This window comes from Pavona decussata, unplaced genomic scaffold (assembly GCF_977016875.1).
Source record: "Pavona decussata unplaced genomic scaffold, jaPavDecu1.1 SCAFFOLD_155, whole genome shotgun sequence".
NCBI lineage: Eukaryota > Metazoa > Cnidaria > Anthozoa > Scleractinia > Agariciidae > Pavona > Pavona decussata.
This window is the reverse complement of record NW_028145567.1, coordinates 102310-117102: the sequence shown is the minus strand read 5'-3', so window position 1 is coordinate 117102 and position 14793 is coordinate 102310. Positions and strand designations below refer to the sequence as shown.

Sequence of the window (14793 nt, the reverse complement as noted above, 5' to 3'; positions counted from 1 at the left end):
GACAGAGATCAGCCCATTTTAATAAAACCTTGAATTTTCAAACTCACTAAGTGGCAAATTTATATGTCACATTATTGTACGTTCAGACTAGTTACTAATGTATAACGTCGGCATTTTCATTGCTTTTAAATTGAAACTTTCTGTTTTTCGTGTAATCGTACACGTTAAATTTAGGATTTGTTGCCGTCTTATGTTTTAATGGTTGACAGCCTGAGATATAGCCAACGCATTTCTTCAGTTTAATAGAGATTTTTTTCATACGGTTATTTTTATTTAGCATTCCCCCTAAGTTTATTGTATCCGTATTCATAATAGCCACTTACCTTGTAAGTCTTAAGAAACCTGCTGACATTAGCGGAAATCTCATCAGAGACAAACTCAATCACTTTTGGTAGGCAGTTCCTCACTTCCCAGCGGAAGTTATCTTTTCTCATCAAAACTCCATATCCATGTCTTTCCTCGAATACTCGAGCAACTGATAGTCCTGAGTCACCTTTCCACTTGATAAACTCGATTCCTGCAAAGAAGTCTTCCATGATCCCTTCCACTTGTCCCTTTTCCAATAAATCGTTTGCTTCATCATAAAGGCTTTCAAAATCTAGTTAAATGGAATGAAAAGACTGTTTATTTACTTGCAGCTCAATATTACACTAGAATAATATTATAAAATAAAATAAAATAAAATAAAATAAAATAAAATAAAATAAAATAAAATAAAATAAATGCTTTGTTTATAGTGGAAATGCACTTAGCTACCCAAAGCTAGTTTACAGGCATTCCACTCAGAAATAACGGGAAACAAATAATAATCAAACTGAACATAACATGTTAAAAACCCCAACTGCAAGAGGGAAACCAGCTTGCTCAAACCGAGGCGGGACTTGAACCCGGGACCTCCGGATTTCAAGTCCGGCGCCCTCACCACTGGGCCACGCCGCCTCCGTAAATCTAAACTAGAAGGAGAGCATTTTATAAAACTGACAACAACACAAGACAGCAAATGATTGGCTTTGCTTCTTCAGGAAGGATTTACTCTGTCCAAGAGATCCAGAGAGAATTTCCTTCAACATTGTCTGATTGTGGGTGGACCATTGACAACCAATGAATAATTATGTTTACAAACTAACGCGGGGAAGCACAGTGCAGTGAAACCGGCTGTTGCTTCTGGTTGATATTAGTATTATTTAAATCAAATGCCACTGTATAGCAAGTTCTGAATGAGCAAGTAGAATAAACTTGAACATGTTTATAGTCTGGAAGTATTATTGATTGTAGTAGGCTGTTTCTGATTGAGTTAAACTCTCATGGAACATAGTATCCCAGCTTACCAGTAATGTTTATTCCAAGATTCACGGCTTGCTTGAATGCAAAACTCTCCCTCTGAACACCAAACTGAAAACACGTTTTATTAAAAAGGTCATTCAGTACATGGCTATTGAATTTTTAGTCCCTGCACTATAATAGCTAAAATTTGTACGTTAGTAAGCAAACAAGGAAGTAATTGATTAATCCCCATAGAATTTGACGTGCTATAAATTTAATATATTACATTACATAAGTAAATAAAATTAAACCGTGAAAACGCGGGAAATGACGTCATCAATATCCTCACTGGTGAAGATATGGAAAATACGCCGCTCGTGTCCCGGATGTACTTTCGTACGAATTTTACGTGTGGTGTATTTTCCAGTAAAACACTCCTGTCTATATAATAAATGCATATATACATAGTCTAGTAACTATTCAACACACTGTTACACTGCCCAAATATGGTCATGGCGCACTGAATATTCGTCGTCCGTAGTCAACAGATATCCTGCGATATATGTAATTTCGTGTGTCTGGAAGAAAAATGGGAAAATAAAGATTGTTTCTAGTGCAGCCTTTCTGCAATAAAACTGTGGGTGCTTTGTTATCAATGTGTTGAATAATAAAACAATAATCCTGTTCAATCTTGATGAATAGTCCCTGAGTTTCAAGCTATATTCCGCTCGATTTCGTAAGATCATAATTGTTAAATGTGCTCAATTCTTAACTACATTTCCATAAATTTTTCTTAGATTTCTTGAGATTCCCACACAGAAAAAAGTTGAAAAGAACTGGCGTTTCAATTACAGAAAGGGAGAAAGAATCGTATGCTGTTTGCAGGGTACTCTGTTGAAGGATGTTTCTCGTACTTTTGCCCGATTATTGCCAGCACTTGTCTAACTCACTAACGAAGAATCCACCTTCAATTTGTATCTTTTGTGTACGAAATGCAATTTTAGACTTATGACGCGTTGCCAGTTGACTATAGCTAGAACGACTTATGAATTAATTGGACATGCTGCAGATGCTCATATTAAAAGCCAAAAAATTAAGCCAGCAAGGTAAGACTTTTAATGTAAGTTTGTAATGCTTTTAAAAGGCTGAACTCTGTGCTGGGGGTTTATTGACTACTAAAAAGCCATTGTTTCATTCTTGGATGTGATATAAAGATAGGAAGATTGACTGCTTAGTGGAACGATTTAAACACACGTGAAAGCGTTCTACCAAAGTTTGCATGCTTACCGTTTTTCCGGAGAAAACATCATATCTGCTCTCCACTGTGACACGTGTCAAAGCACTGGACAGTGAGGCTGTCAGTATTGAACACATCGTGACACCAATCATCATCCAAAACACAGAGAACAGCCGGGCAATTATGGACTTAGGGGTCTTGTCGCCGTATCTAGGAAATTAAAAAACAGAAATGAAATTCAGTGTGATTGGTCTTCAAATCATTATCAACAAGGCACCACACGGTGTGCGTTTAAAAAGCGTTCGAAATCAAAACAGTATTCCGCCCTCCCGGAAATTTAACCATCTAATAAATTCCCTGAAAATTCTTTTTTAAGAAATCTATCATGTATGAGAGTCAAACTGAACGATCGGCGCCTAAGTGGAGTATTTGGCATTAACGCAAGATTTCACATCTTAACCGTTTTGTTTTCATGCTAGTGCGTTGCTCAGCACCAGAGCTGATTTTTCACCCATTGTTTTTAGGTTGTCTAAAGGACATTTTAGGATGTCATAGCTGATTATATTCCAGTTACCATTCTAGTTCCAACTGTACGCCTGTCTTTCTTCACGATTTTATGTCTTAAAGTGCTGGTATCTAATGCAAATTGTAGATAAATTTTATTATGATTTCCCTTACCCAACTGTAGACATCGTGACAAATGCCCACCAAAAGCCATCAAATGCACCGCCGAACTCTTCTCCATTTGTCTTGTTATCCTAGGACAGACATACAGGAGATATAATTAATTCCATGGCAGTCACTGGTAGGCACACCAACTGCAACTTTTCTAGAAATTTTCCAAGTTAGGACTATACCTAACGAGCTGCCTCTCATTAATGTTTGAAAAAGTGTAAATATTTCATTTACAACTTTTTGACGCGTTTTACCAACAACAACAACAACTTTATTGAATAAATAATAAAATTACAAACCGCAGGTCAAGCTATATTCGAGGCTGGCTCAAAACAAATACAAAAGCATTTAATCAGATCTATGTATGGTCGAATCAAGAAGGCCCTTGGCCCGTCACAAAAGAAATCAGCATCGCTCAAGTCTTCCACTGGCGAGATTATACAAGATCGAACAGAACAGATGGAGCGCTGGGTAGAGCACTACTCCGAACTCTACGCCAGAGAGAACATCGTCACAAACGAGGTACCATTTAGTGTCTACCACTGATGCAAGAAATCAACGCAGAACCAACTATCAGCGGGTTGAAGAGGGCTTTGAATTGCCTTTCTTCTGGAAAGGCACCAGGGAAAAATGGCATCCGACCAGAGATTGTGAAACTCTACACAGGATCCCTACCAACATACCTCCATGCGGTCCTCTTTCTCTATTGGCAGGAGGGTCAAGTCCCACAGGACATGGAAGACTCAAATATCGTCACCCTATACAAAACAAGGGCGACAGAAGCGACTGCACCAATTATTGGGGCATGTCACTCCTCAGAATCGTGGGCAAATTGTTTGCACGCGTTGCGCTGAAGAGACTGCAATTCATCGCTGAAAGAGTCTATCCCGAGTCTCACCGTGGATTCAGAGCCAACAGATCAACATACGACATGGTCCTCTCCATCCGACAGCTCCAGGAGAAGTGCAGAAAGCAACGAAAGCCTCTCTACATTGCCTCCATCGATCTAACCAACGCTTTTGATCTAGTTAGCAGAGATGGACTCTTCAAGATCCTCCCAAGATTGACTCCTCAGCATCATCAAATCTTTTCATGACGACATGAATGGTGCTGTGATCTACGATGGCTCAACCTCGGTAGCCTTCGACATCCACAGCGGAGTCAAGCAGGAATGTTTACTTGCCCCCACTCTGTTCGGGATATTCTTTGCTGTCCTCTTCATGTACGCATTCGGGATTTCCACCGAAGGCATCTACCTGAGGACCAGATCTGACGGGAAACTGCTCAACCTCGCCAGACTAAAAGCCATCACCAAAACGCAACTCAAACCTCTGCGAGACGTTCTGTTCGCAGATGACGCAGCTGTCGAAGCTCACTCAGCTGAGGAACTCCAGTAATTGATGAGACCCTTTAGTGCAGCCTGCAAGCACTTCGGAATGACCATTAGTCTCGAAAAGACTCAAGTAGGGGTATCGAATGGTCTTTGCGAGCATTTGCGAGCATGCGAGCAGTGTGTTTATTTTTGCGAGCACGAGCAGTTGACAGATTTTCCGCTAGCAGGTATCTCTCTTTTATTTAAAATGGGATACATTGTTTTGCGCAAAGTAATAGCTAATAATCTGGCTGACACCTCCAAAACAGAATAGTTACAGGTTGAACTCAGTTGAAGAAAGACTGAAGCCAGAGGTAAAAATGTTTCAACCTTTTTGTTTCGACCATATCATAACTGATTTATCGTTTATCTATGTATAAAAATAACTACAAAGAACGAAATTTCGAGCAATCGAGCACATGTTAACGAGAATGCGAGCATGCGAGCAGTTGCAAAAATTTTGCGAGCACGAGCAAGCGAGCACCCGTATAATTTTTGCGAGCAATTCGAGCAGAGGCCAAATTTTGCGAGCACTCTTAAATTGAATGAGACCATTCGATACCCCTTCAAGTGATTGGCCAAGAAGTTTCTGACCCACCTGCGATAACAATCTCCAATCATCAACTTGAAGTGGTCCATGATTTCGTGTACCTAGGATCCACAATCTCCGACACACTGTCCCTCGACACAGAGCTCAACAGAAAGATTGGCAAGGCATCGACCACCATGTCCAGCCTGACAGAGAGAGTTTGGAAGAATGGAAAACACACAGAAAACACCAAGATTCAAGTATACAGAGCGTGCGTGCTGAGCACACTTCTGCGTGGAAGCGAGTCTTGGGTGCTACGCGCACGGCATGAGCACAAACTCAACACCTATCACCTGTCCAACCTCAGACGCATTTTGAACATCGCCTGGCAAAACAAAGTTCCCAACGCTGAGGTTCTTGAGAGAGAAAATCTGCCAAGCATGTACTCTCTATTGAAACAGGGACGCCTGTGATGGCTGGGGCATGTTTGTAGAATGGAGGAGGAACGAGTCCCAAATGGCATTCTACAAGGGAACTGGCGGAAGGAAAGCGCCCCGTTGGCAGACTGCAACTGCAATTCAAAGACATCTGTAAATGCGACCAGAAATCTATGAACATCGATACAAACTCTTAGTAAACTCTTGCAAAAGACAGATCAGTCTGGAGGGGAGCGTTAAATGGCCTTGATACTTTTAAGAAAACACCCACATCCAACACAGAAGAGAAGGAGAAGAAAGAAGAAACAGCAAGAGGGGCATAAAGACTCTACCCTCGTCTGCCCCACCTGTGGAAAGGACTGTTATTCAAGAATTGGCCTTTCCAGCCACGGCAGAAGATGCGTCCAGCGCGCAATTCCATAGTCTGACAAGACCGATGGATACTAATAGTAATAGATCTAGACGCACTCTTGTGTTTAGCATAATCACCTATCTTTATTTTATATCCAAATGGGATTCGACATAGTGGTGAATTGTTGTTAATATTTTAACTCAGTTCAGGATACATTGTCTAATTTGGGGGACTTCAATACAATCATCTTCATTTTCAAGGATTTTGAGAAGTACTTTAAATAATACGGATTTAAATTATCATATTCCAAGCAAAATTGATATTTACAAGTTAAAAGTAGAAAAAAAGAACTATCAAAAACCTATTTACAATTCATTTCGATTAAAAAGGAGAGTATTTCGAAGCACGACATAGCTATTTTCAAGCACAATTTAAAACAAAATAATAATAATAATAAAAAAATAAAAGTAATTCATATGACCAATTTGCTTTCCACTATTCAAAGACTAAAATTTTGATGAAATAAAAAAATTATCAAAAAGATCATGAAATAACTAATTCACTAGCTCACGCCATCATTCACTTTCTAAAATTTACGGATATACGCTCGGCCTTCGTTTAAGCGGCAGTCATCAAAGAAATCCCCTTGTGGAATTTTGTGGAAAGGTGTCCTGGAGCCTCTAAGGCATGTGTGTACGGACCTTAAAATCTCAAAAGAAAGTAATGTTCTAATCCAAGTGATAGTGATGTGATAAGGTTCCTCATTCTTTTCTGAGAGCTTTTCAGCCAGGCGTTTGAGCAAGCAATTGCAGTCGGCTCCCATCCCACCGTTGGTTCCTAAAACTAGGGGACCGGAGTGAAAGATCCCATTTCAACATCCAGTACCCTCTGTTGGTACTTCCGCTTTTTCTCCTCCCCCTGCTCTTTAAAAATTGTTGATGTTGCTTTTCCCTGGTTACACTTGGAGTTAACATATGTTACTAGTACTCTGACATCGAAAAATGCGGTAACTCCTCGAGACCAAAAGCCCCCTACTTTCATGTCCAGTCTTGCCTTCGCACTTGTCACCGCACTTCTGAGATTGGCATTTTCTTTGTGCGGTTCCTTGCTTATTGTCTGGTAATATTAATCTCCTCTCCAAACACCCTCTTTGCCTCAACTGCAAGTACGTCCGACTTGACAATCAGCCAGCTCCTTGGTCCATTCTCTAGACAACCATACTTCTTTCCTTCCTGACTCAGGTGATTATACCAATTATGCAAGGGCACGATTTGTCCACCTCCCGCAGAGTCGTCCGCTAGCCGTACTTTTTTAACACCTGGTGTGCTTATTCTTAAGCTCTGAATCATGATAGATGTATTGACCGAGTACCAGGGCATGGCTAAGGGATCCTCCTGCATCGTACCCTCGTGTGATAATATCCCACCTCCGCCGCAAATAAAGAACCTCGAATGGCTTCTGTAAGTGTTAATGATGTAAAGTGACATTTCCTTGCAGGTTATCTGGATGTTATGTGAGGAGACGGGTCTGTTCATTTGGTTAAAGGCGTTGCTTGGATCTATCAGTAAAATACCATCTGTTCCTTGCGTATACAAACACTTGACTCATCGCATGTATCGCGGCCTCTAAGCCTGCGCTATGGCCTGCGCAAACCTGAAGGTGGCCTGCTACGTCTTTGATCTCTTCCTTCAAAAATTCAGCGATAGTTTTTTCAACTATTCGCCTCATGACCTCACCAACGCCAATAGGTCGTATTCCAGGGTTTTTATCCAAGGGGATTAGTAGGAGGTGTAGCCTTCCAGCAAAGATGGGTTGTAAGGGATCTTTAACAGATTTCTTGTGAAAACAAGAAATTTCTTGAAACCTTGAAATTCTTGGAGCAAAGAATTCTTCGATATAACTCGGCATCCATCCCCGAAGGTCCGGCTGTGCCCTTTGTTTTGGGGTACAGCATCGAAGATAATTTTCTCGTCGATCAGGTCAAAAACGCAATGGGCTCGTATAATAAACTCTCATCTGCGATATCTGCCGCTTCCGGATGTTTCTCCTTCAGGCTTTCTATGACTTTCTATGACTTCTGGTGTAAGGCTCTCGCTATTCAAAAACTTAATAACTGCAGTTATAATCCATCAAATATTTTCGCTCTCGCGCGATTGTCTAAGTGTCTCACGTGACAAAATATACTCCAGCTAAAACTGGGGAATATCCGGTGATATTCCCCAATTTCAAAAACTTCAAGGCGCGTTAAGTTTACAATAAATAGTAATGTCAAGATGGGGGAACGGTTTGCTTTTGTGACAGAAGAAGAGATAAACCTGCTGGTCGATAAAGCAGTACCAGAAAACAACATACGCTCTAAACGTTTTGATGGTAAGCTGTTCGTAAACGAAATGTTCAAATACTCAAGCTCGTTGCGACATTTTCTCTTGGTTTGATGACTCTGTTCAACAGTCCTTGAATTAAAAATGTGGCAAAACTGAAAAACGTGAAAGACGAAAAGTTTTGCCCATCTCATTTAAGAGTATTTGTGATTTTCTTTCAGTCTGGCGAATTGAGAAAGCCGTCAACAAGCTATTAAACGAGTTTAATAAGCTCGAAGCTCGCTCACACGACGGCAAATATTACTCTTGTAATTCAATGAGAGCGATTCGTGCTGGCCTGGATAAGAAATTAAATAAAGAAAACATAAATTTCAGTACCATTACTGACAGAGTTCAAGCCTGTAACTTGATGATGCTATCAATGCTCACCTGGTCGAGATCGCTCGCGAAGACAAAATCTCGTCCATGAAGAAACATAAACCAGCCATGATACCCCGAGATGTCGAAATTATCTACGAAGAGAAGCAGCTTGTCCTACTCTCAAGCAACAAGTTCAATCCTTGGCGATGGTGAGCGACTTCGTTGCTGGCTCCATTCAATGTCAAGTTAGCAAAGAAAGCGCTCTGATGGAAATCCAACACCAAAAAAAAAAAAAAAAAAAAAATGGTGGTGTCGTATTCGACTGCAGTTTCAGCTTCGATTTCTTCACAGGTCGTTTTCGGCTGGTAAATTCCACAAAATGTAAAGTACTGCTCCAATTGAACACGAGATAAAAGGAAAAGAACGGCAAAAGCGCCGGCTGTTTCGTTGACGACGGTTTACACTTTTACGGAATGCGATACTTTCCAGTTTTTCGCTTTCGGTGATCTTTAGCTTGTTCTTGAGAGGTAGTTAGATTCCCTGTAACCTTATCTGTCACTTGTATCTTGCTTTTGTATTTCACGGAATTAAACAAGTTTACTTTCGTTTCAAATGTTTTACCTTTTCCCTACGTGGAGACGTGGAGACTTGGAAGCCGACTGACAAATTTTGACATGATTGACATATGACAGAATGGCCGATCCTGCCGATTCCCGTTGTGAAAAATATTTGAAGGATAATAAACACAACAGCCTCCATTTGACTTTAAAAATATGCACAGATATTTGTCCTTGGACATTATCTGCTCCTCGAAGCTCACAGTTTTTCTCGAGCTTCGCTCTCGGAAAACTGTTCGCTTCTCAGAACAGATAATGTCCGCGGACAAATATCTGAGCATATTTTCGCGCCAAATGGAGGCTATTGTTTATATAACTTTCCTTGGAAAACCAGTTTCGCAAAACTTTGGATATGCCCTCAACTGTCCTAACCTTCGGATTTAAATTGGGTTTAGCTTAGTACTTTTAAAGTCAGTGAGAGACTATTCCAAATTTGGACACCAGCTCTCGAAAAATATCTCATTTTTTCAGTTCTTGTTTCTTTCGCATACGCATAGGAATTGTCATTGGTTGTCAACCTTGTTCTATATTCATTGACTTCCGTTCAGCTGGCTACAATAGCAAGTGCACAGGTGATCAGTTAGATCGAATTACAGCGACAGAACTGGTCACGATTTGCATATAACTTATGGAGATTTTGTTTCGAAATTGCTAAACGCCTGCAGCTAAACGAAACAATACATTAAATACAGGAGAGGAGAGATAAAGAAAGTAGTAATTGCAAGTTTGTTTTATCGATACCCTTGCTTATAAAAGAAGACTTTAAACACATCTTGGTGATTAATTTATTTTCTTAAAACTACTGAAAAAAAGATACAAAGAATGCCGCCAGGAATATTAATCTAAGACTTCACAAACTTACCAACATCCAAATACAGATTCCAGCCCAAGCCGACATCAGGAGGCTCAAAACCACGATAGGCCATGTCCCCAATAAAGCTTTAAACAGATCAGCGCCTCTTTCGACAGAGTACCAAGGTTTCCTTTGAATCAAGACAACTCCAGGAGACTCAATAACGTTGATGTAGTCCCAGCTGTGATACATATCATGCTGATCGTGTCGTATTGGAAACACCAAGCTTGCGTCTCCGTTAAAGATATTCTGGAGACGTGCTGAGGTGTTTGACGCCACAGTCAGGTATTTTAGTATTGGTTTTCGTTCCTTGTAGAACGCGCAGCATTTGTCGAAAGCGAAATCAAGAACTTGATGGAAGATCCCGTCAACGTTTGGTTGATCATCAGTGGCATTTGTTTGAAAGGTGTATGGTGGTTTGAGTTGCCAAGCGATGGTAACTTGATTTGGGCAAGTCGGAGTCCACCTCTCACTTTGCGGGGCTGGTGGTGGAGGCCGACCAAAAACGTTTCTCATGAATTTTTCCAGTAGTACTCTGTCGGTTGCATTAAGAGTCTTAAAACCAGCGATAACAAACAGGACTATCAAACATTTCCACTTCATCTTTTGATTAATACTAAGTGTACCCCATAGTGAGCGTCTGTGAAGTCACGGGAGCCGATAGCATCTTACTTTAAAAACTTTCCTCATGCCATTAATTTTCTAAACCTTTAATTTATCTGCCCGTCAAACAGCATGGGAAGTCTGCTTTAATTAAAAAGCTTTTAGCTAGGAAAGCTCGATCACTTTATACATTGAAATTACAAACTAATTGGCTCCCATCTTTCAGAATGAATACTAAGCTGTACGTTATACCTTTATAATTTAACTTCGAAGCAAACTTTGAGCACGCAAAGTAAAGAGTTTTTATTTCAAGTTGGTTGCCACGAGGCCTTTTTTAATCACACAAGTGGAAAAGAATCTGATGCTTTGTAATGAATCATTATTTTCTCTGGGGTATGATCATACAAAGCCCAACCTGAAAGTGTCCAACTAGATGCGTGCTTAATTTAACTGTTATATAATAAATAAGATATTTTAACAGGGAGCCCACGTCACAAAATGTGGTTTTCAGTGAGGCCCTGCATAAATCTAACGTAAGAATACAAAAAAATTACAAATATAGCTATCTAAAAAATAAAAAGTAAAAAGGATAAGATCGATAAAAAAAAGTCTACATGTTTCTAATAAGACGTCTAAAAACTAAAAAATTGGAAATGTTCCTAATGCCGACTGTTGTTCAGGTGTCTTTTAGACCTCTCCTCTAACTTACACATATCAAAACTTAGACATGCTTTATTAATAAGTAAGGTTCTGGAAATAGGACTGAACATTTTCCTCAGATATCATTAATTATTTATATGTAAAGTAAACTTAGCATATATAATTGCATGAGGCCGAGTAGAATAAGAATTAATTTTCACGCGTATTTTGGCAACGGAGGCAATTTGTGAAAATACAGGCGAAAACATTGTTAATTGAGGGGCTGTTTATAAAACCTTGCATTAATAACAACGTCGTTGCAATTTATGTTGGAAGGGCCACAGCTGTGCACAACCCTTTGTTTCAACGTTTACACTACAGTTGAATATCTTAGCAGAGGTGTTTCTATTGCTCAGTTATTTCAACACATTTCAAAATCTATTGTTGTTTGTGCAAGGTCAGGACCAACATATATTAATAATAATAATAATAATAATAATAATAATAATAATAATGATGATGATAATAATAATAATAATAATAATAATAATAATAATAATAATAATAACGCGCTTATCCAGTTCTGTTCTAAGCGCTTTACAAAGTTTTAAAAAATTTTAATTGTTTAAAATAATTCGAAAAAAGATGAGTCTTAAGTTTACGTTTAAAAAGATTTAAATTGTCACAAGAACGGATGTCGACAGGTAGTTTGTTCCAGAGGTCTGGGGCCGAAACAGCAAAAGCTCTGGAGCCATACGACTATTAATAAAGAAGTTTGTCAGCCTCCATAACCATTGCTAGTTTTTTTATTAACTATTATTCTACGGACCCATTGCGGTTACTTGTTTATAACATAAAAGGCAAAACGGGAACTTATTTTATAAATAACTTTCTCAAAATCATCAATAATTCATTAAGCCAAAACAAAGCAAATCACTACCGTGAAGGAGGTTTAGAAATGTGATCTTAATTATCATAAAATTTTGTGAAATTTTGCTTCGAATTTCTCCAAGGATTATCAATAGTTTGAGAAGCTCACATCAAACACTCGAAAGAGGGTTTCCTCCTATTTCCAAACACCTCGAAGTTGGTTAAAAAAAAAAAAAACTCGGCTGCGCCTCGTTTTTCCAACCTACTTCACGGTGTTTGGAAATCGGAGGAAACACTCTTCGTCGTGTTTGATATATTACGTTAATTATAGTAAAATTAATGTTATTCCCGGAGACCTACAATAAAAAAATCTCTTTTTACACGGGATTCTAGTCATATCCATGCATGAAAATCGAACGAGAGCGACAGAGAAATCGTAAAAAACATCACTTAATGCCTCCTAAATTCCGCCAAAATTAGTTTGTCTGATGGCACTGATGGAAAGTATAGGGATTTGTTCAAATTTCCCACTCCAGAAACTGTGAAAAGACTGCATGGTACGAATAATAGATTATGGGATCTTTTGGGTAGACGGGCTAGCGAATAAGTGCTTTTTTGCATTTTCTCTGGGTAGCCATAGCGCAGTTCTTGTTAAGTAGTTTTCACCCAAAAGAGTATTTCCTATTTAACAGATTAAAGAGAAATGCCTTTATTCATCGGCGTAATTTCTGTTTGTACGCCCTACAATATCATAATGCCTCACGGCGTACCAGTCTCCCCGTAGTTCCTGTGGGGAATTTAAAAAGAATGCCGCCCAGAATGTTTCTCTTAGATTGCACAAACTTACCAACATCCAAATACACATTCCAAAAAAAGCCAATGTCCCCAATAAAGCTTTGAACACGTAATTCCCTCTTTTAATTGAGTACCAAGGTTTTGAATTAAGACAACGCGCATCACTTCTCCAAAAGCAAAGTCAAGGGCTTGGTGGAAAATCCCGTCAACTTTAAAGTTTGTTTGGTTGTCAGTGGCATTTCTTTGCATCGCAAGGGGGTATAGTGGCCTTAGTTGGTGAGAGATGTTGAAGAGAGGAACAACTGAATAGTTAAGATTTTTACTGGCGCCAATAGTGATCACCGATAGTGGTCCAGGAAGAGTGTTGGTCATTAAAATTTTGTAAAATTTCCCCGTCGGTTGTAAATCTACAATCAGTTTCAAAATTCACTATTAGACCTATTACACCTCGCCCCCCCTCCCCCTCTCCTTCATCCATGCTCAATGTTGGACGGTGCTGTCAGAGTGCGTGTCTTTCTGAACAACATTGTCTGATGAGAGCGGCATGGGGACACGTTAGAACGGCTTCGGTTCTACAAATTGTTACTGGTTGTTATATTTTAGATCAGGGGTATCTGGACGCCCTAACCCTCTGGCATCCATGCTAATTTAGGATTTCCCGTCACCAAACGGTAACCATACTTGTAAATGTATCATTATGTATATATGACAAACCAAATAAATTTTCTTCTTCCTCTTCTTATTAAAGAAACAATTTGAAGACTAGCAACAGCAAAAGGATTGTAAAACCTTTCCGTTTCATCTTTCCTTCAAACAGTTCTAATCACTGTCATCGGCAATGAAACATCTGCAAAGTTATCGAGTCACGGATTATGATCCCCTTGTTTCCTTCAACTTCAATTTATATGTGAAATCAACCATTGAGAGAGTTATAGTTGAGTTCCTGACTATCTATAAGCTAGAAAATTCCTACTGGTCACGAGAATAAAAGATGTTACCTCTTACAAGAAGATAAAGCCTTAGGCGAATAAATGTCGCGTTACGAACCTTAACTGTGGCCAGGAATTCTTCAGTTATAGATTGGTCCAGTTTAACGTTATATTCATTTTGGAAGGAGAAATGAAATATCATGAAATGCCACTGAGTGGTTCTAAGAAAAAGCATCTTGTACCTCCCAATGTTTTTCACCAAACCTCTACAACAGTATAGTTCACAAAAGCAGTAATAAATAATATTATCATTTATCTCTCATGTAGTCGCTTGAAATATTAATCACTCAATGTTGTGAAAAAAGCGAAGCTTCGTGATTTATAATACATTCTTGTGAAGCCCGACATCGTTATCGTGTAGCAAGCAATAATATACTTTGTTATAATGTACCCACCACGGTGAAAAATAACTTCCTTTCCCGCAAAATTGAAGAGAAACAGTTTGAAGTGAAAATTAGTGTTTTCTTTATAAAATTTCGGATGACTTTAAATTCTCTGTTCATGTGTTTGCTGTTTGAATGAATTTTAAGAATTTCATTCGGAATAGATCGTCGAATTTTCTTTACGCAGGTTACAGAAATGGAGAATAGTCCCGCCTACGACGAAGCCATGAAGCAGGCTGCAATTGTGAAAGGTATGTTCCGTCAAAACCATTAGTAAATTTTGATAGTGAAACTCTTGAATACTTGTGCAGTTGTTCAAACATGAAAACAGCCAAAAGATAACAACACTCGAATAAAATTTCCATCTTACCATCAGCTCCGTCGTCAAATGTCTTCGATTTTCACATCTTCTTCAGCAAATATCACTGTTTTCTACATTTCTTGAGTTTCTAATGGAAGTATCTACTTAACCGTGGCCATTTTGAGTCCAGGGCCCAG

At 39.2% G+C, this 14793-nt stretch overlaps 1 protein-coding gene across 1 annotated transcript; it reads right to left on the bottom strand.

The window, feature by feature from the left end:
* Positions 1-269: 269 nt before the first annotated feature.
* LOC146465698 (uncharacterized) lies at positions 270-10627 on the bottom strand. The gene is made up of 5 exons (XM_085128120.1): positions 10026-10627; positions 3179-3258; positions 2551-2710; positions 1329-1392; positions 270-598 (listed from the first exon to the last, which is right to left on the bottom strand). Exons 1-5 carry the CDS (start codon positions 10617-10619, stop codon positions 270-272), a joined length of 1227 nt encoding a protein of 408 aa, XP_084984246.1. The 5' UTR covers positions 10620-10627.
* Positions 10628-14793: the final 4166 nt, after the last annotated feature.